Source organism: Eptatretus burgeri, chromosome 7, assembly GCF_056783735.1.
Source record: "Eptatretus burgeri isolate ZD-2024b chromosome 7, Ebu_testis_v1, whole genome shotgun sequence".
Lineage (NCBI taxonomy): Eukaryota > Metazoa > Chordata > Myxini > Myxiniformes > Myxinidae > Eptatretus > Eptatretus burgeri.
The window spans coordinates 61,239,822-61,260,274 of NC_140967.1; the positions used below are offsets into that span (position 1 = coordinate 61,239,822).

General features: G+C 46.0%; 1 protein-coding gene across 1 annotated transcript in view; it reads left to right on the top strand.

Annotated features, from left to right (window-relative positions):
- The first annotated feature begins 11,092 nt into the window (after positions 1-11,092).
- Positions 11,093-20,453, top strand: part of LOC147023374 (short transient receptor potential channel 2-like) — a 92,224-nt gene continuing 82,863 nt past the window's right edge. Inside the window, exon 1 of the mRNA XM_085888721.1 lies at positions 11,093-11,319. Within this exon, the coding sequence (XP_085744847.1) occupies positions 11,305-11,319 (15 nt within the window). The 5' untranslated portion in view covers positions 11,093-11,304. The remainder of the gene's footprint in view (positions 11,320-20,453) is intronic.

Genomic DNA, 20,453 nt, shown 5'->3' on the forward strand with positions numbered 1-20,453 from the left:
TGTGTGTGTGTGTGTGTGTGTGTGTGTGTGTGTGTGTGTGTGTGTGTGTGTGTGTGTGTGTGTGTGGGGTCTGATGGATACCCTGTGTTGTTATCCCGTCAGTAATGCGTAGGTTAAGCGAAATCTGAAACTTGTGCATTTGCTTTCCCTTTTTGTAAATGCACATCTTGATTGCTCTTTTTATTGCATTTCCCCTTTTCCTGCCCCAGTTGCCCTTTGACTCCATTACAGCCCTTGAGTTCCCTTCCTTCCTTCCCGTACCCCTCATTGTAAGTAAATTGTTCTTATTATATTTACTATCTGCTCATGGTTGTCCTTTCTTCCATTGGTCCAGCATGCTCCGTACGTCGATTAGCCGGGAGGTTATAATTCTCCAACTAGTTGGCTCTCATATCAGTCTGGCATTGTGCTAGCGGAAAGCTCGGCCACATTAATCACGATCCAATAAAGATATCAACAGCGCAATCGCCGAGGGCGCGATTCCCCAATAAGGAGATCACGTGTTCCTAGATAAATGGTTGTCAGACGGAGGACCCTGCATCACATGGTCAAATTAGCAACTCGCCATGACACGAGGTTATTCATGTGCAATGGCCTGCGATTCTCGGTGAGACTGAGGAGAACTGGAGGATACCCCCACCCTCGTACTCCCGTGAGTCCGGGTTCAAAACAATATCAAAGATGCCCTGTGTCAAATTTAGTGCTTTTATCCGGCTGGTAAGGATTATTTGGGAAAATGTGACTAAGCCACCTGACTATAAAGCATGCTGTCCCTTGGATTGATTTTAAGCTGGATGTCCCACCTGCTCGCATTAGTTGGCGGCCGTTAAATATACCATTGTGTCTTTCATGAAGAGCAGGTTTAGTTATCACCAGCATAGGGTGAAGCAAGGCAAATATGCTGCGCAACGAATCACCTGTTTTGCATTATTTCTGGGAGCGAAGCTGTGCTGCTAATGCAGTGCCCTCTGTAGGCAAGTTGGAATTTGTAACTTGTTCAGGGTGCCAGCTATAGCTCACCGACTCTTCTCTATGAATACCATGGGATCTTTAAAAGCCACCAGCTAATGCTAGCAGATGGGACACCGAGTTCAACATCTTTCTGATGGACAATGCCCACTGATATTGCCCTGCATGTGAAATACCAGAATGACAGTTTAGAGATGCATAGACATTGGAACCCAGGATAGACAGCTCGAGGTGAGTGTGCAAACCACTCAACCACCCTGCCAGCTGTACACAAATTAATGGTTCACCATCTTTATTCTCATTGTTAGAATCTGCTCGTATACACACTGCCTGATCTCGGAGGATGTGGAATTTCTGGAGGCTGCTTACTGCGTTGTATGGTGTTTGTGATGTGATGCCTCTGCAAGCTATAAATTGGTGGTGGACAACCAATCTCATCAAGGGGCCTCATGCACAGCCCTCTTACATCTTCAAGGGCTGCAAGATCTCTATGAAAGTCACGAGTTGAAAATTGTTAATTTGATTTGAGGGGCATATACAGGTAGCGGACCAAAAAATGGAAACACCTGGGTAAATGAGGGGCACTAAGTATATTGAAAGTAACGGCTTCCACACAGTTGTGGCCCATGCATTAAATAAGCAAATAACATCCCAGCATGCTTCAGGTCATGTATAAAATTGCTGCACAGGCCTTGTTGCCTATAATTATGGCTGCAAAAGGAGACCACAATGACTTTGAAAGAGGAGTGATTGTTGGAGTGTGTTTGGCAGGAGCTTCAGTGGCAAAGGCAGCTAAACTTGCTGATATTTCACGAGCAACGGTATCTAAGGTGATGTTGACATGGAACTCCGAGGGAAAGACATCATCAACAAAGGGCAACAGTAAGTGGAAGCACTTTCCCCAGGATCGTGATATCCATTCATTAATTTTAAGTGTAAGGCAAAGCAGGTGAGCAACTGCAGATCAATTGACTGTAAATTTCAACTTGGGGTGTGAGCAGCCAGTTTCATCAAAAACAGTTCACCAAGAACTCTACAGTGTGGGATACCTTGGTCAGGTTGCAGTGCACAAACCGCTCATTACACTTGCCAAAGCACATTTGTGAATACAGTGGTGCAAAGAGCACAAGCAATGGATTACTGAGCAGTGGAGAAATGTGATGTGGTCAGATTAATCATCCTTCACCATGTTCTCAACAAATAAACGAGTGCAAATGTGGTGCTAACTTAAAGAACTCTACAACCCTGAGTGCATGGCTCCAACAGTGAAGGGTTCTGTTGGTTTTGTAATGTTGTGGGGTGAATTTTCTTGGCATGGTTTAGGTGCAGTCCTTTCCTTAGAATGCAAGGTCAATGCCAATCGCTACTTGGTATTGAGTGACCATCTTCACTCCATGTTGCAGCATTTCTTTCCTGCTGGGAGTGGTGTCTTCCAGGATGACAATGCACCAATCCACATGGTGGCCAATTGGTTTGATGAGAATGACACTGATGTTATCCATGTCATCGCCTTCACAGTCACCGATCTGAACCCAATCGAGCATTTATGGGATATTCTGAAACAACGCCTGAAACAGCGTTTTTCATCTCCATCTCACAGTGACTTTACATTGGTGTTGCATTTTTTTGTCCACAATCTGTATATACAGGGTGGTCCAAAATGATGTGCAACTTTTTATTTAACTACAATATTTTTTTATTACTGGTCGATTTTGTTTGTTTTTGTCTAATAATACATAGGATTAGTTAAATGCTTGTTTATTATAGCAAATAAATGCTTGGACAAGCAATAAGGAGCAATATCAGTGGTAGTTGATGAAGTGCTCAATCTAAGCACCACATGCCAGAATGACAGCTGCCACACGGACACTGAAGTTGGTGATAACTTGGGTGAAAACTGGAGCTGGTATGCGTCTGATTTCCTGTCTGATGTTATTTCTCAACTCTGACAATGTGTGTGAGGTTGTTTTTTTTAACACTACCTTTGAGGGCCCCCTGTAGCTCGTAGTCAGAAGAAGCCCCTCCCCCAGAGCCACAATCACTTTCATACAACATAACATATTTTCCCCCATTCTAAAATAAACCCATTATCCATTTCAAAATCCAAGATCCACAATCTGAACCCAAAACTGAGACCAACATTTTCTATCATTTGTGATCAAAAATTTAAAGTTCATTTTGAGGAAGGTTGCACCATATTCATGGATTATGAACTTTATCTACACTGGTCATCTCTCGAGTATTGAGGAGGCTTCCAAATGCAACCAGATTTGCGTCCGACAGGTTGTAGCTCAGCTGAATCATTGCAATGCTAAGATTAATCCTCATCGTGAATATTTTGTGGAAAGAAGAGGCAGTTGGCATCATTCTCTGCCTCTTGGAGGTTTGGTGTTACCAAACGTCGTGCATTCCACTTTGTGCCATCTCCGAGTCGGTAGCTATGATGACCCAGTTGCTGCAAGGTCTGTTGGGGAGGTGATAGTGAAGTCGCAAGTTTATGTGTGCAGTTGTGGTGTTTCACTCTGATCCATTGGCCCACTGCAAATGAAGGAGACTTTGCTCTCAACCACTTGTCTGCATATTCCTTCATTTTCTGCTGTCGTTTTGCAATAGACTATGCCATCACTTCAATCTTTGCATCTGCCAATGTAGGTGGTTTGAGGAGATTAAGTGGCAGGCACAAGTTACGCCCTATCATTAGCTCCGCGGGCATCTTACCGGTTAACGAATGAGGCGTAGAGCGATATGAGCGCAACAGAGTATGAGTAGCCTGATCAAATGTCTGTCCATCAGCAAGACTAGCTTTTATGCTCTCCAATGACTGTTGAACCTCTCCGCCCCACTGTTACTCTGCGGATTATACCGTGTACTTAGATGATGTTCGATGCCATTGTCCTTGAGGTATTGTTTGAATTCCTCAGATGTAAATTGAGTTGCGTTGTCTGTCGTAATTGATTCCGCAAGCCCTCATCTCATAAACATCTTGTCCAGGATGCTGATAATGGACAAAGTTGTAATCAAACTAGTAGCCACAATAAAAGGCCATTTGCTGTGAAGATCATGGACTATGATTAAGTACTTCTGGTTGTGAGGTGCAACTCAAACCTCACCGAAGATGTCCACCTGTAGCTGTTTCCACGGTTTCTCCTGCCATAATCTTGGCTGAAGAGGAGCAGGACGTGGATCTCCTGTTTTCTCGCTGAGAACGCATGCTTCCCAATTCTTCACAAACTGTTCAATGCATGTGTCAATACCCGGCCACCAAACTGAATCGCGACATTTGTTTCATTTTGACGATCACAGGATGTCCCTCATGAGTGAGATGCATCACTGGCTGCTGTAGTTCATTTGGGATCACCGCACGGGTGCCACGGACAAGACAACCCTCATCAAAGATTGATAGCTCATGTTGAATCCTGTAGTGGGGTAGTAGCTCCTTTGTGATTTGTTGAGGCCAGTCTGTTTGGAGGAATTTGCACAGTTTTTGCAGAATTTCATCCTGTTGAAATTTTGATTTGAGCTCATCACGAGTGACTAAATTTGCGGTTGCATTTGCAATAACGGTATTTACAAAGGCATTAACTTCACTAATAACCTCATTCTTGGTGTTCGCGACTGGGGTTACACGACTGAGCATGTCCGCACACTTGATTACGGGACCCCACCAAGTATTCTATGTCAAAGTCATACTGGTAGAGACGGTCTGACCACCTGTAAATTCGAAGTGGTCGATGTTCAGATTCCGACTTAGCGAATAGTGTTGTCTGTGCGGAGCGTGTGTTCACTCAGCTAACAGCCGATACCTCCACGTTCGGAAATGTGGTGAGTGCACTTGAGAGCTACTTTGGGCCGAAAAAGAGTCATGTGATTGAACGGTATAAATTCCGTCAGTGCTACCAGGGAAATGGTGAACCTGTCCAACAATATGTTGCTTCACTTTCTGAACTGGCTGCTACCTGTAATTTTGGGGTTTAACAGAGGAGCTCGTCAGGGATCAGCTCCTGGAAAAGACTTAAATTCCTCATATTCGGGAACGGTTGCTCATAGAGGATGATGTACTCATTTTAGTGAAGGCTACAGCTCTGGCTATCCAGATAGAATCAGCCAGCCATAATGGATTCTAAGCTGATTCATATATCTCCAGCAAGCTCATCACCAGGAATGCAACAGGAACTTGTGGTTCCACTTGTATCTCAACCTTTGAAACCTCTACCTTTCGCTGTTCGTGGAGAGGTTTCTAAGGAGCTAAAACGCCTTAAATCAGAGAGCACCATTGAATGTATTGCTTCGTCTCCATGGGCGTCAAATCCCGTCATTGCACGACGTAAGAATGGAGAGTTACAACTTTGTGTTGATCTTAAGTCAGTGAATAAAGCTGTTATTCCTGATAAATACCCACTTCCAACGATCGATGAACTTTCTGCTTCGTTCAACAGTGTTCACAAAGCTAGATCGAAGGAGAAGCTACCTACAGGTACCTCTAGCAAAGCACAGCAGACATTTGACTGCATTCGTGACTCATGAAGGTATGTTCCAGTGTCGTAGAATGCCATACGGCCTCTGTTCTTCACCAAGTGCGTATCAGAAGATCGTCTCTTCAGTCCTGTCTGGTATTGAGGGAACTCTCAATCTCCTTGATGACGTCGTCATCTATTCGAAAGACAAAGCAGAACATGATCAGCGGCTGGATGAAGTGATGTCACAACTCGCGAAACACAACAACGCTGAATGAGGGGAAAGTGTACCTTTGCAGCATCAGAGATTGACTTCTTAGGATATCATGTGACTGCTAATGAGGTGTACCCAATACAGGACAACATCGAATCAGTTAGGACTCTTCCTACTCCGTCAAAGGCAAAAGAGCTTGCATCATTCCTCGGGACTATCAACCTCGAACTCAAGTTTGTACCCAACTTCGCAGAGATCGCTGAACCTCTTCGTAAATGACTGCACAAGGATGTGCCCTGGGAATGGACTCATACCCAGCAACATGCATTTGTCACGCTGAAGGAGAAGGTCACATCTCCTCCAGTCCTCGCACATTTTGATCCTAATGCAAAGAAGACCGTCACGACAGATGCGTCAGGTATGGCAGTGGGAGCAGTACTTTCACAATGGATCACAGGTAGCGAATGATCTGTGGCATCTCGCATCTCACACACTTTCAGAGACAGAACGCAAGTACTCCGCAGGGGAACGTGAAGCACTAGCACGCATCTATGCATGCGAACACTGGCGCGTCTATCTGTATGGTAGAAAGTTCACATACGATGCACTGTCAACTGTGGGACCTTATATTAGAAAGGTGTGTTTCTTTCTTAATCATGTCCAATGAATGGAGTTGGCCACAGGTGGGCTCCAATCAAGTTGTAGAGACATCTCAAGGATGATCAAAGGTAATTGGATGCACCTGAGCTCAATTTGGAGTGTCATAGCAAAGGGGTTGAACATTTATTGACACGAGACATTTCAGCTTTACATTTTTAATAAATTTGTAAAAAAAATTATTCAAACAAGTTTTCACTTTGTCATTATGGGGCATTTTGTGTAAATTAATGGCAAAATTTTTTAATTTGATCCATTTTACATTGAGGCTGTAACACAACAAAATGTGACAAAAGTCGAGAGGTGTGAATACTTTCTGAAGTTTGATGCTTGTGAAACTGGTGATAGTCATGTTCTAGGACCAGACGACAAATCTTGTAACTAGACAGAAAAGTCTGGGAAGGCATTAGAACGATCTGGTCTCACACGAGAGAGACTTTTGGAAGGGCAAATGAAAGATGCTGAGATGCTTAGTGTTCTAAATGTTCTCAGTGTTCTCAGTTTGACTCGGTGTTCAAAGCGAGCTAATGGAGTCCTCACAGAGGAGGATGTTACCAAAGTCCCAGTTTGTTACATTAAGAAAAATGGTGTCTTATTGAGGAAATGGAGACCACTTGATGTTCCAGTGAATGATGAATGGAAGGTCCATTATCAAATTGTGGTTCCGCAACCGCAACGTAATGAAATCTTGAGTTTGGCGCACGAGACATCATTGGCAGGTCACCTCGGGGTGAACATAATATATGACGAAATTTTGACACATTTCTTTGGGCCAGGTTTTCGACGTGATGTTTGCGGAGTTTTGTAAATCCCTTATCCAAGACTAAGTCAGGTAATCAATACATGGTGATGATTATGTGTGCTTCCACTTTAGTTCCCAGAGGTGATATCTCTCAGAAAAAAATTGCAGCCTCAAACATTGCTCATGGGGTCGTTAAGTTATTCATCCTTGTTGGCCTGCCTCAGGTCATACAGTCGAATCAGGGATCAAATTTCATTTCAAAATTTCCCCAACAGGTTTTTTGCACCAGTTGGGAGTGAAACAGGTTCAGTTAAGTATTTACCATCCTGAGTCACAAGGTACTTTAGAAAGGTTCCACCAGTCGTTGAAAAACATGATTAGAACTTACTGGCTTCTCTTACAGTTGCAAAGCTTTTCTTACAGTTCTTGTCTTGTCGGGTGTTCTCACTGAATGTTTTTGACCGCAATGCCCTTTAATATGGTCTGGCACACTTTCAGTGTCTCTCAACTTTTCAACAATACGTTTGATTGTTTTATATTGTATTGAAAGAAGGATTCGGATGAAGGTGTGCACTATTGTTTGCTGCCAGAGAGTCAGTTCAGAAGTCGTTGGGAATCAGTCCCTTGAACAAGTTTTTGGACACATGGTGTGAAAACCATTGAAGCTTTTGAAGGAACAGTGGCTCATGAGAAGTCACAGTTAAATTTGCTGGACTATGTGTCTAATTTCAGGCATAAGCTGGCAAAGGTATGTCAAATAGCAAGAGAGAACTTGAAAGTATCACAGGCCAAAACTAGAACAGCATTCGTTAGAGCACGTATCTCTGCCAGGCTGAACAGTTTGCGTTTTGTAAACAGTTCAGTTTACGTAAATGAACAGTTATGCGTACCCACTGATAGGCCGGATCTGGATCCGGACATTCACCCAGATCGAATCGGCTTGTTCTCGTCACCTAACCAACTCATCCATCTCGTTTTGTCATAACTTGTCCACAACTTTTTTGAGATATCATGCTTTGCATAGTTTTTGGCCCAATCTCTCAATGGTGAAGAATCACCTAAAAATTCTCATATCCGGATCTGGATCTTCACCGAAATCTAATCAATTCCTCCTTGTCACACACCCAACCTGTCCAGCAAATTTTGTCTGAATCTGTCCACAACTTTTTGAGATATCCTGCACACAAACAGACAGACAGACAGGGGTGAAAACATAACCTCCTTCCACCTTTTGTGGCAGAGAAATTCCTTGGTAATGTAAACTATAACTTCAACAATATGCAAAGAATAGTTGCGTGATTAAATCAACCCTGACCCCAAGTCCTCAACATCTCCCTTAATCCCAAGTCCTCAACAACCCTCCCACAACCACAAGTCCTCAGCTCCATCTCAACCACAAATCCTCAACTCCCCCCCCAACCACAAGTCCTCAACTCCATCTCAACCACAAGTCCTCAACTCCCCACCCCAACATCAAGTGCTCAACTCCACACCTCCTACCCCACTCCACTCCAAGTCCTCAACTCCCTCTCCAACTGTCCTTTTGTTTTTCATTTTTCCGATGGCAGAGGAGGTCTTCACATTGGAGAACAAGATTATGCTGAGCATTTAACAGCCACTTGACTGATGCTATGGCTAAAGACCTCCAGGCTCCACCCACAGCATTTTTTTTTATGGAAGAGCCGACACATTGTCAGTACTGCAGGAGGGATTTTTCCTGTGCTGTCTTTACACAGTTACATAAGTTATTGTTCAACAATTGAACCTTCTCATAAGAATTCATCCCACAGCCTCATGAAGGAGGTAAATTAATGATCAGTGGAATAAAATTACAACAGACCCACGTTGAAGTAAAAATCAAGGTGGTGTCCTCCACAGAGAGGACAATGGAAAAGCACCAAAGGTGAAGTTTTGTGTACATCTTCACCAGAGACAGAGACAAAGGCCTCCCTGCAAACGTCTGTTCTCATCTATGTATATAAACGCCATTCTGTCTCTGTCTCTGTCATATGCATGGCCACATCTTTTAAGTTACAAACTCCAAACTCGAGGTACAAATCCAACTGTGTGTCTGTGTCTGTGTGTCTGGTAACAAAGGCTATTCTCGATGTAAATATGTACTGTGTAGCACGATACCTGGTGGTGGTGGTGGTGGTGGTGGCAGAGGGTATTACAATTTTCTTTTTTTATCTGGGCAACGCTGAGGTTAAAGCACTTTTCACTATCCGTCCATCCATCCATCCATCCATCCAATGGGACCATTCTCTGTGCAGAGCGTTGGTGCTGTCTAAGTAGTCTCCTTGGCTATTGGACACAATCCTGGACGGGTCACCACTCCGACACAGGATACCAGCAAGTTGGCACTCATTTTGCCGACCTCGGAAGGATGACAGGCAGAGTTAGCCCTACCTGGTATTAATTCAACAGCTGAGTGGGATTTGAACTCAGGACCCAAGGATCCCAAGCCCACCACCCTAACCATTAAGCCAACACCAGGTATACTCTTCACACAGGTAAATTTGTCTTCCTTTCCTTCGCACGGCCTGTCAAAGCCCAAACGTCATCGTGTGTGACATTTATAGCAGTAAGGGACGTGTAGCCGGGTGAGGAGGTGGTGTGAGAGGAGGTGGAAGCTTCAGACTTCGAACTCAGGGGATATAGAAACAACTTTGTGAGGGAAGTGGCACGGGATATGCGGCCACAGAGGCTGTTTGGAGTCCGCAAACCGATGCCAAAGTGAGTAATATAGCAATTTTTGGCAAACAGGACGACTAATTGGGCCGTCAGCGAAACGACGGGTCGGCTCTGCCGGTTAAATTGACGGGGGGAGGTGTTAAATTGACGGGGGGTCGGCTCCGCCGGTTAAAATGACGGGTCGGCTCCGCCAGTTAAATTGACGGGTCGGCTCTGCCGGTTAAATTGACGGGTCGGCTCTGACGGTTAAATTGACGGGTCGGCTCTGCCGGTTAAATTGACGGGCCGGGTCTGCCGGTTAAATTGACGGGGCGGGTCTGCCGGTTAAATTGACGGGTCGGCTCTGCCAGTTAGATTGACGGGCCGGCTCTGCCGGTTAAATTGACGGGTCGGCTCTGCCGGTTAAATTGACGGGGCGGGTCTGCCGGTTAAATTGACGGGGCGGCTCTGCCGGTTAAATTGACGGGTCGGCTCTGCCGGTTAGATTGACGGGCCGGCTCTGCCGGGTAGACTGACGGGCCAGCTCTGCCGGTGAAATTGACGGGCCGGCTCTGCCAGTGAAATTGACGGGCCGGCTCTGCCGGTTAAATTGTAACGTTCAATCAGCGCATGCTTGTTCTTTCCCCCACTCCGAACAGTTAATGAGGCAACAACCCATGGAGGTTGAAATCCCATATCGTCGGGCAGTGAAAATGTCGTTATTTACTCCAAACATATAAACAACGGTTGTGTGCCAGTGACACTGAAAAAAAATTATTGATAATTAATTATAATTATTAACAATATTAATATTTTTTTTATTAATTTCATTAATAACATATTATTATTAATTATAATCAATGTCATTATACCGGGATATTATCAATTTCAATTAATAACAAAAATATTAATAATAATTTTTATGTTGATTTGTCCATTGTCTACGAATGTCGTTGTGATATAAAGGCACAATAAGGTCTTCCAAGAGGTTTGAATATATCAGTAAAAAAAAAAACCACATGGAGTTCGTGTATCTGAACCGAATTACTCGTTTCGTTGTTCATGGGAATTATTGCAGGACATGGACATCTGCACAACAACGAGGTCAACTCAGTACAGTATCAACAATCGCAAGGAAAGCACAACAAACAAGTGTTTGCAGATTGCTACGACATGTTACAGGTGTTCAAATCAGAGAGCATGCACTTATCCCTTAATTATACATTTGTGTTGTATAATTGTGTTAAATAATACCCCATCGGTACGTCGTGTTATGTTTCCATCGTAACGTTCCTGCTCAGCATCAAAAACATTCATTCTGAGGTGGAGTACTTATGGTACACGATGTACGTACGCAGGTAACGTGGAGTTTGTGCACCGACGATGACGTGTGAACGTTTGGAGCGTTATTGCAACATTTTGCGCACGTGTGGGTCACGAGCGTGAGTACCGCTTCTCTCTCATTGGTCCCTTGCGTTCGAGGCCACGCCCTCAGCAGGGAGCGAAACTCCGCCCCCATAACTGGCGCGAGCGTTCGGCCGTTTTTCCTGAGTCTTCAGAGGTGCAACAAGAGGTCCGGCGGATCTCCCTCCAAGATGGAACACAAACGCGTAAGTTTATACTTTTTACCTCACGGTTTGTAATATCTTTATCATGAATGGCGATTGCTACGGTGTGCTCTTTGGGAATTTTTGTTTGTTTGTTTACGAAAACAAATGTCAATGTGTTGTTTTTCACCTCAGACATTCTCAACACAAAACGTACCTGTGATTCATCTTATTGATGTCGAGTTTTTGACTCGCCGACAGATTTTACGTGAATCGTAATAATTGCATGAAAATGTGCTTACCTGTTCGTTTCATGAATTTCATTTTTCATCCTCTCTACAAATTAAAAAATAATGATGTGTGTGTGTGTGTATGTATATATATGTATGTATATATATGTATATATATATATATATATATATATATATATATATATATATATATATATATATATACAGTCAAAGCTCGTTGCTATGCCACCTCGCTTCTATGCCACTCTCAGTATTATACCACTTTTGCTCGGTCCCGACAAAATTCAATACAAAATAAATTTACTATGCCACCCCCTACTCTCGCTACCATGCCACTACTGTGTGACTGTTAAAAGGCACGAGTCGTGAAAAAGTCTGTATTGCGCAGTGCTCGATTATCACACTCACGTCCAAAGGCGAAGCGACGAACTACAGTCCAGCTGCGCACAACATAACTCAATACGTACGCGCATAGTCAGGCTGTGTCAAAACAAGCGATTCTTCTCCCCGATGCCAGCCACAACAAGCCAATCACAACACGCACAACGAGACACAAAAAAGCGCGAGCACACACACAGACACGCAGGCACACGTACAACAGTGACATCATTTTTTTTCAAATTCAGCCCATAATGTCAGCTCAGAAACGCAAGCGAACCGACTTTACGCTGAAGGAGAAGAAGGAGATCATCGATGCCGCGAAGAAGGAGCCGAATCAGTCCAAGTTGGCCAGGGACATTAGCAAGAAATGGGGCGTCGAAGTTAAGAGAACCACCGTGAAGGGCATTCTCAGCAAGAAGGATGCAATCGAGGCTGCAATCAAAGCTGGATTTCCATCGAAGCGCATGAAGTTGACGCAGGCTCACGACCCGAAGCTTGATGAGGGAGTGCTCATGTGGCTGAAGCAATCAAGAGGACAGAATGTGCCTGTCAGCGGCGATCTGATCAAGAAGGCGATGAAACTGGCCGAGCTGATGCACATCCCAGACTTCATGGCGAGCGACGGTTGGTTGGGCAATTTCAAGAAGCGCCACGGCATCACGTTCAAGACAGTGCAGGGCGAAGCTGGAGCGGTGGATTCGCAATCCCTTCTTGAGTGGCAACAACAGGTTCTCCGGCCCTTACTCGGGCAGTTCTCCGCAGACGACGCCTTCAACCTGACGAGACTGGACTCTTCTGGCAGCTGCTTCCGAACAAGACCATGGCTTTCAGGGGAGAGCGGTGTACTGGAGGAAAGAAAAGCAAGCAAAGGATCACTCTTCTGGTTGGGGCAAACATGAGCGGCAGCGAGAAGTTCCCTCTTCTGGTGATTGGCAATTCCAAGAAACCCCGTGCCTTCAAGAACAAAGAGATCCCGGTCAAGTACAAGGCGAACTCGAAGGCGTGGATGACGGCGGAGCTTTTCGAGGAGATGTTGCGTGCGTGGGACGGATGACTCGGCCAGCAGGGACGCAGAGTGCTGGTCTGTCTCGATAACTTCTCTGGCCACCCTCCCGAGCTCGAGCTGAACAACATCCAACTGGTCTTCTTCCCACCCAACACGACAGCCAATTCGCAACCAATGGATCAGGGAATCATAGAGAACCTCAAGCACCACTACAAGAAGCTCCTGCTATGCCGCCGGCTTGAGGCCATAGACGAGGGAAAGGAGTTCAAGTTCACGTTGCTCAACGCTCTACACGTCGCCCGGCGTGCTTGGGAGCAGGTCGGCAAGTCGACGATCAGGAACTGTTTCGCGAAGGCCAAGTTCATCGAAGAGGAGATCCAAACTGAGCCACAGGATGCGGAGCTGCCCGACATCTGGGAAGCTCTGCCTGCCGAGGAAAAGATGCACGAGAACGAGGAGATCGAGCTGTCTGACTTTCTCGAAGCCGACGAGTGCCTCGCGACTGGCGGGTATTTCACGCTGGAGGAGATTGCGGAGGAGATTCTGTGCAGTGAGGAGCCGGTGGAAGGCGAAGATGACGAGGTAACTGTCGAGGAGGAAATCGTTCCGTTCGAGGAAGCCCAGCGCGCTTGTAGCACCGTCCGGAAGTTCATGCAGCAGAGAAGCGGGAAGCCCGGTGTGATGCAAGCGTGCGATCGGCTAGACAACGAGATGCACGAGATCCGCCGAAAGAAGATGCGCCAGCCGACGATTCTTGAAAGCTTTGTGTGTCGTGAATTTCTCACCATGCCATATGTTAGTGTGTGAACTCTGTTAGTGTGTGTATGTTCTCCGTCCGCTTAGCTTATACAACAGTCATGCCTTTTACTCGCTGGAATAAATTTTGTCTAAAAATTAACTACAGATGGGTAACTTGAGAAAATAAGGCCGTTTTTACAAAATCTCGTTACTATGCCACTCTCGCTACTATGCCACTTTTGCTCGGTCCCGACGGGTGGCATAGTAACGAGCTTTGACTGTATATGTATATGTGTATGTTTGGTGGTTGTTGTGTGTGTGTATAATATATTTAATGTTTGGTGGTTGTTGTGTGTGTGTGTGTGTGTGTGTGTGTGTGTGTGTATATATATATATATATATATATATATATATATATATATATATATATATATATATATATATATATATATATATATATATATATATATATATATATATTGCATATTATACACACACATACACAACAACCACCAAACATTAAATATATCACACACACACACACACACACACACACACACACACACACACACACACACACACACACACACACACACACACACACACACACACACACACACACACACACACAACCACCAAACATATAATATATATATATATATATATATATATATATTAATTACATATTATACACACACACACAACAATCACCAAACATATTTTTAATATATATATATATATATCTATCTCGAATATAATACCAAGCTTGCACACTAAAAACTCAGCTCGCCGTCACACGATCCCTATGAAATTGCTGTGGTACTTAGCGGACATGTCGACAATGTTTGGGAAGTCTTGGCGTTCCATAGTACCACTTGCATTTTGCACAATACGTATTTTTTGTCATTCCCCGTGTACGGTCTGTCATCTGCTACCAGCTGTGTTGTACTGCTATCCCGTGCATGTGCATGGGTACCGCTAATATATATCACACACACACACACACACACACACACACACACACACACACACACACACACACACACACACACACACACACACACACACACACACACACACACACACACACACACACACACACACACACACACACACACACACACACACACAACAACCACCAAACTACAGGCATTTAAGTTGTTCAAATCTCGTGAGAGGATGGACAAAATGTTGATAAAGTAACAATCTGGAGAACAGCTGATGTAATCGTCTTACGTGTTGCATATTGGGATATGAAGATGTTCTTGTATGAAGATTTGGAACTGTCTACAGACGAATGGGCTTTCACTGCTCCGTCAATAGTATTCCAAAGACGAGGAGCATATTGTACAATCCCAGTGTATTCTTTTCGGAGCATGATGTGCGAGTGTATGGTAAAAAAAAATGAATTGTTGTGGGATCTGTTGTGATACATTTGTGTATCATGCATGAAGAAAAAGTGCAAAGAAGTATCTTATGGAGATACTTGCACGTAAAAATTCCCTGTGGGTAATTCCTTCATATCACAAAGAGTTAAAGTCGTGTTCAGTGTAACGAAAAGGCGTTCGGTGTGGTCTTGAGGATGAGAGAAGGTACAGATCGTTCCGGCCCCTTCTTTGAGCAACAATGAGCGAATGAAGCTTATTGTTACTTGTGCATGCCCATTGCCCAGACGATGTCGCAATAGATTATGGGTAAGGTAAGACTTGGTGTGCTGCAGATTGATACACAGGTAGTAGAGGGTGGAAATGAACATGATCTCAACAACACACCTGTGTTGCGAGAGTCCGTTTTAGTGATGGAGAAAATGTGGTCAGACCAGGTGAGGTTATCATCGATGATGACTCAAAAATTGGGTTCAGTGAATCCTAGTAACCGGGATATTATCAATTTCAATGAGGTTTGTGCTATCAGAGTATTTATTAAATTTAGAAAAAAAAGTGTATATCATACTTAGATTTATTTTGGTTTAATAATATTATTCACTTCGAACCACAGGGAGACCTTATTTGGGGAGTTCAGAGTTTTTAAGGTGTTGACCAAGGAAGCATAATTTGAATTGGAGTATATAATGGTGGTATCACGTGCAAATAATATAAATTGCAAAAGAAAAAGAGAAGAAGAAGAATAAATCATTCACACGTAAATAAACAGGAGAACAGGATAAATATCGTAAATAAACAGGAGAACAAGTAGAGGACAATGGATGAAGCTCTGTAGATCGAACACCGTGTGGAATGGCTTTCCAGCTGGAATCGCAGTTATTAACAGTGGTAAATTGTTTACCATTACTGAGATAAGAAGCGAATCATTGCAGAGGAACACCCCTGATACCATGAAATTCAAGCTTCGATCAGAGAATACTCTGGTAAATTGTGTCCAAGGCTTTCGATAGATCAATAAAAACACCAGCGGAAAACAATTTGTTACAAACTCCACCGGTGAGTTTATCAACTAGCTGCACAAGTGGGATGTTGAGAACAAAAACTGAAATGTTGGTTGAATTTAGAGATAAACTTGGAGAGCTGATTATAAACAAGTCTTTCCAGTATTTTAGAAGAACAAGGAAGAATGGACATACATCTGTAGTTATAAATGTCCCGTTCATTGCCAGATTTAAAGATGGGGATAACTTTAGCGACCTTAAGATGGGAAGGGACAGATCCACCAAGGAAAGAAAGATTGAAGAAAAATGCCAAGTGGTCGAGAGATTATGAAAAATTTAGAACTATTGTGGTTTTGCAGATAATGAGTAAAAAGTGTGTTAGTAGATGGGATGCTATTGGTGAAGGAAGAGCCAATGTTCGTAAAATAAGGATTGAATGATTCGGACATGTCTGCAGAATCGTTTAAAACTTAACTTGCATTTCTCCGCTTAATTGTCCTCCATAATTATGGAAATGTACAAATCCCACTTATTCCATTATCAACCTGGATCTCTTTCTTTGGACCTTATCTCATCTTTGCACCACATCAATGTTTGTACATCATGTGGTTGGTCAACTGACATGGCTGATCACGTGCTCGTCATTTGATCTTTCCTATCAGGTTTGGATAAAAGGTATGACCTGAATAAGTGGATGTGTTTAAGATTAATCGTACTATCATTCGAGAAGTGTCTTGTTTGTTTGTTTGACTTGCATGCACTCCTGAACCGTTGGATGGAACGAGTTCAAAACGGTTGGTTGTACTCGGGGTGTGCCCGGGGCGGTTTTAAGCAATTAAAATAAAACTCATAATTCTGGGTTTCAAGGTGGGAGGGAGGACCCTAATTCCTTCTGTTAATATATATGGCATAGCACCACATTCGGTGGGAGAGGATATAACAGGTAATATTCAGATATTGTTGGACCCCACTATTCGCGGGGGAGACGTTCCTGGAAAATTCCGCAAATAGCAAATATGCGAATAGTGGGGCATTGTTTCAATGGAAAAAGGGGGGATAGGTGCCCGGTGGTTCACGATTCGTGAGGAAAAATCAAAAATCCCACGAATATGCCCATAGACGAGACGTATTTCTGAGAAATGTGCATCCGAGAAGCATTTTTTAGTAAAAGTTCGGCACATGACTTTTTTAACAGAATTAAGGTATGCTGAATTCGACTAGCCCTGTTCCCAAGCTGAATTTTGAGTTTTTGACCATCTAAATAGCTTAAACAAAATGGCTGCCAAATTGACAATTTGGGGCACTTTCTTGGGACAGGCACTACTATACCATTTTAAATAAATGCACATTGTTCACATGTACGCATCTGAGAAATGTCCCTTGAGCAATAGATCAAAGCTACATGCTAATACAATTCATAACATGCCAAAAATCTTATTATGCTAATTAGCTACCACCATTACCAAAAAATCTATTTTCTGCTGTAACTTTGTTACTATGCATGCAAACCTGACAAATGAGATGTCTCGACGTACGTTTTGAGGGTTAAGAAAAATGATTAAGACGTATTTGAAGCATTTTAATGAACTAGTGCAGGCCCGTATGTGCAGTTTCATGCCTGCAGTCTCAGGTCCCCAGCATCAATTGTGACGTCGTATCAAACGAAGAAGAAGAATTGATGCCCCTCTCTTCCCCCCCTCTCCCCCCTCTTCCCTCCCTCCTCTCTCCCCCCTCCTCTCTCCCCCCTCCTCTCTCCCCCCTCCTCTCTCCCCCCTCCTCTCTCCCCCCTCTCTCTCCCCCTCCTCTCTCCCCCCTCCTCTCTCCCCCCTCCTCTCTCCCCCCCTCCTCTCTCCCCCTCCTCTCTCCCCCTCCTCTCTCCCCCCTCCTCTCTCCCCCTCCTCTCTCCCCCCTCCTCTCTCTCCCTCCTCCTCTCTCTCCCTCCTCCTCTCTCTCCCCCTCCTCTCCCCCTCCTCTCCCCCTCCTCTCTCCCCCCTCCTCTCTCCCCCCTCCTCTCTCCCCCCTCCTCTCTCCCCCCTCCTCTCTCCCCCCCTCCTCTCTCCCCCCCTCCTCTCTCCCCCCTCCTCTCTCCCCCCTCCTCTCTCCCCCCTCCTCTCTCCCCCCTCCTCTCTCCCCCCTCCTCTCTCCCCCCTCCTCTCTCCCCCCTCCTCTCTCCCCCCTCCTCTCTCCCCCCTCCTCTCTCCCTCCGTCCCTCCTCTCTCCCTCCGTCCCTCCTCTCTCCCTCCGTCCCTCCTCTCTCCCTCCGTCCCTCCTCTCTCCCTCCGTCCCTCCTCTCTCCCTCCGTCCCTCCTCTCTCCCTCCGTCCCTCCTCTCTCCCTCCGTCCCTCCTCTCTCCCTCCGTCCCTCCTCTCTCCCTCCGTCCCTCCTCTCTCTCTCCGTCCCTCCTCCTCTCTCCGTCCCTCCTCCTCTCTCCGTCCCTCCTCCTCTCTCCGTCCCTCCTCCTCTCTCCGTCCCTCCTCCTCTCTCCGTCCCTCCTCCTCTCTCCGTCCCTCCTCCTCTCTCCGTCCCTCCTCCTCTCTCCGTCCCTCCTCCTCTCTCCGTCCCTCCTCCTCTCTCCGTCCCTCCTCCTCTCTCCGTCAGCCCTCTCTCTCTCTCTCTCCGTCTTCACTCGTCCCTCCTCTCTCTCTCTCTCTCTCTCGTCTCTCGTCCCTCCTCTCTCTATCTCTCGTCTCTCGTCCCTCCTCTCTCGTCTCTCGTCTCTCGTCCCTCCTCTCTCTCTCTCTCGTCTCTCGTCTCTCGTCCCTCCTCTCTCTCTCTCTCGTCTCTCGTCTCTCGTCCCTCCTCTCTCTCTCTCTCGTCTCTCGTCTCTCGTCCCTCCTCTCTCTCTCTCTCTCGTCTCTCGTCTCTCGTCCCTCCTCTCTCTCTCTCTCTCTCTCTCGTCTCTCGTCTCTCGTCCCTCCTCTCTCGTCTCTCTGTCTCTCGTCTCTCGTCTCTCGTCCCTCCTCTCTCTCTCTCTCTCTCTCTCTCTCTCTCTCTCTCGTCTCTCGTCTCTCGTCTCTCGTCCCTCCTCTCTCTCTCTCTCTCTCTCTCTCTCGTCTCTCGTCTCTCGTCTCTCGTCCCTCCTCTCTCTCTCTCTCGTCTCTCGTCTCTCGTCTCTCGTCCCTCCTCTCTCTCTCGTCTCTCGTCTCTCGTCTCTCGTCTCTCGTCTCTCGTCCCTCCTCTCTCTCTCTCTCGTCTCTCGTCCCTCCTCTCTCTCTGTCTCTCTCTCTCGTCTCTCGTCCCTCCTCTCTCTCTGTCTCTCTCTCTCGTCTCTCGTCCCTCCTCTGTCTCTCTCTCTCGTCTCTCGTCCCTCCTCTCTCTCTCTCTCGTCTCTCGTCCCTCCTCTCTCATCTCTCGTCTCTCGTCCCTCCTCTCTCATCTCTCGTCTCTCGTCCCTCCTCTCTCATCTCTCGTCTCTCGTCCCTCCTCTCTCTCTCTCTCTCGTCTCTCGTCTCTCGTCCCTCCTCTCTCTCTCTCGTCTCTCGTCTCTCGTCCCTCCTCTCTCTCTCTCTCTCTCTCTCTCGTCTCTCGTCTCTCGTCCCTCCTCTCTCTCTCGTCTCTCGTCTCTCGTCTCTCGTCCCTCCTCTCTCTCTCTCGTCTCTCGTCTCTCGTCCCTCCTCTCTCTCTCTCTCTTCTCTCGTCTCTCGTCCTCTCTCTCTCTCTCTCTCTCGTCTCTCGTCTCTCGTCCCTCCTCTCTCTCTGTCTCTCTCTCTCGTCTCTCGTCCCTCCTCTCTCTCTGTCTCTCTCTCTCGTCTCTCGTCCCTCCTCTCTCTGTCTCTCTCTCTCGTCTCTCGTCCCTCCTCTGTCTCTCTCTCTCGTCTCTCGTCCCTCCTCTCTCTCTCTCTCTCGTCTCTCGTCCCTCCTCTCTCTCTCTCGTCTCTCGTCTCTCGTCCCTCCTCTCTCTCTCTCTCGTCTCTCGTCTCTCGTCCCTCCTCTCTCTCTCTCTCGTCTCTCGTCTCTCGTCCCTCCTCTCTCTCTCTCTCGTCTCTCGTCTCTCGTCTCTCGTCCCTCCTCTCTCTCTCTCTCGTCTCTCGTCTCTCGTCCCTCCTCTCTCTCTCTCTCGTCTCTCGTCTCTCCTCCCTCCTCTCTCTCGTCTCTCGTCCCTCCTCTCTCTCGTCTCTCGTCCCTCCTCTCTCTCTGTCTCTGTCTCTCGTCCCTCCTCTCTCTCTCTCTCTCTCTCTCTCTCTCTCTCTCTCTCTCTCTCTCTCTCTCTCTCTCTGTCTCTGTCTCTGTCTCTCGTCTCTCGTCTCTCGTCTTTCGTCTCTCGTCCCTCCTCTCTCTCTCTCTCTCGTCTCTCGTCTCTCGTCCCTCCTCTCTCTCTCTCTCTCGTCTCTCGTCCCTCCTCTCTCTCTGTCTCTCTCTCTCGTCTCTCGTCCCTCCTCTCTCTCTCTGTCTCTCTCTCTCTCGTCTCTCGTCCCTCCTCTGTCTCTCTCTCTCG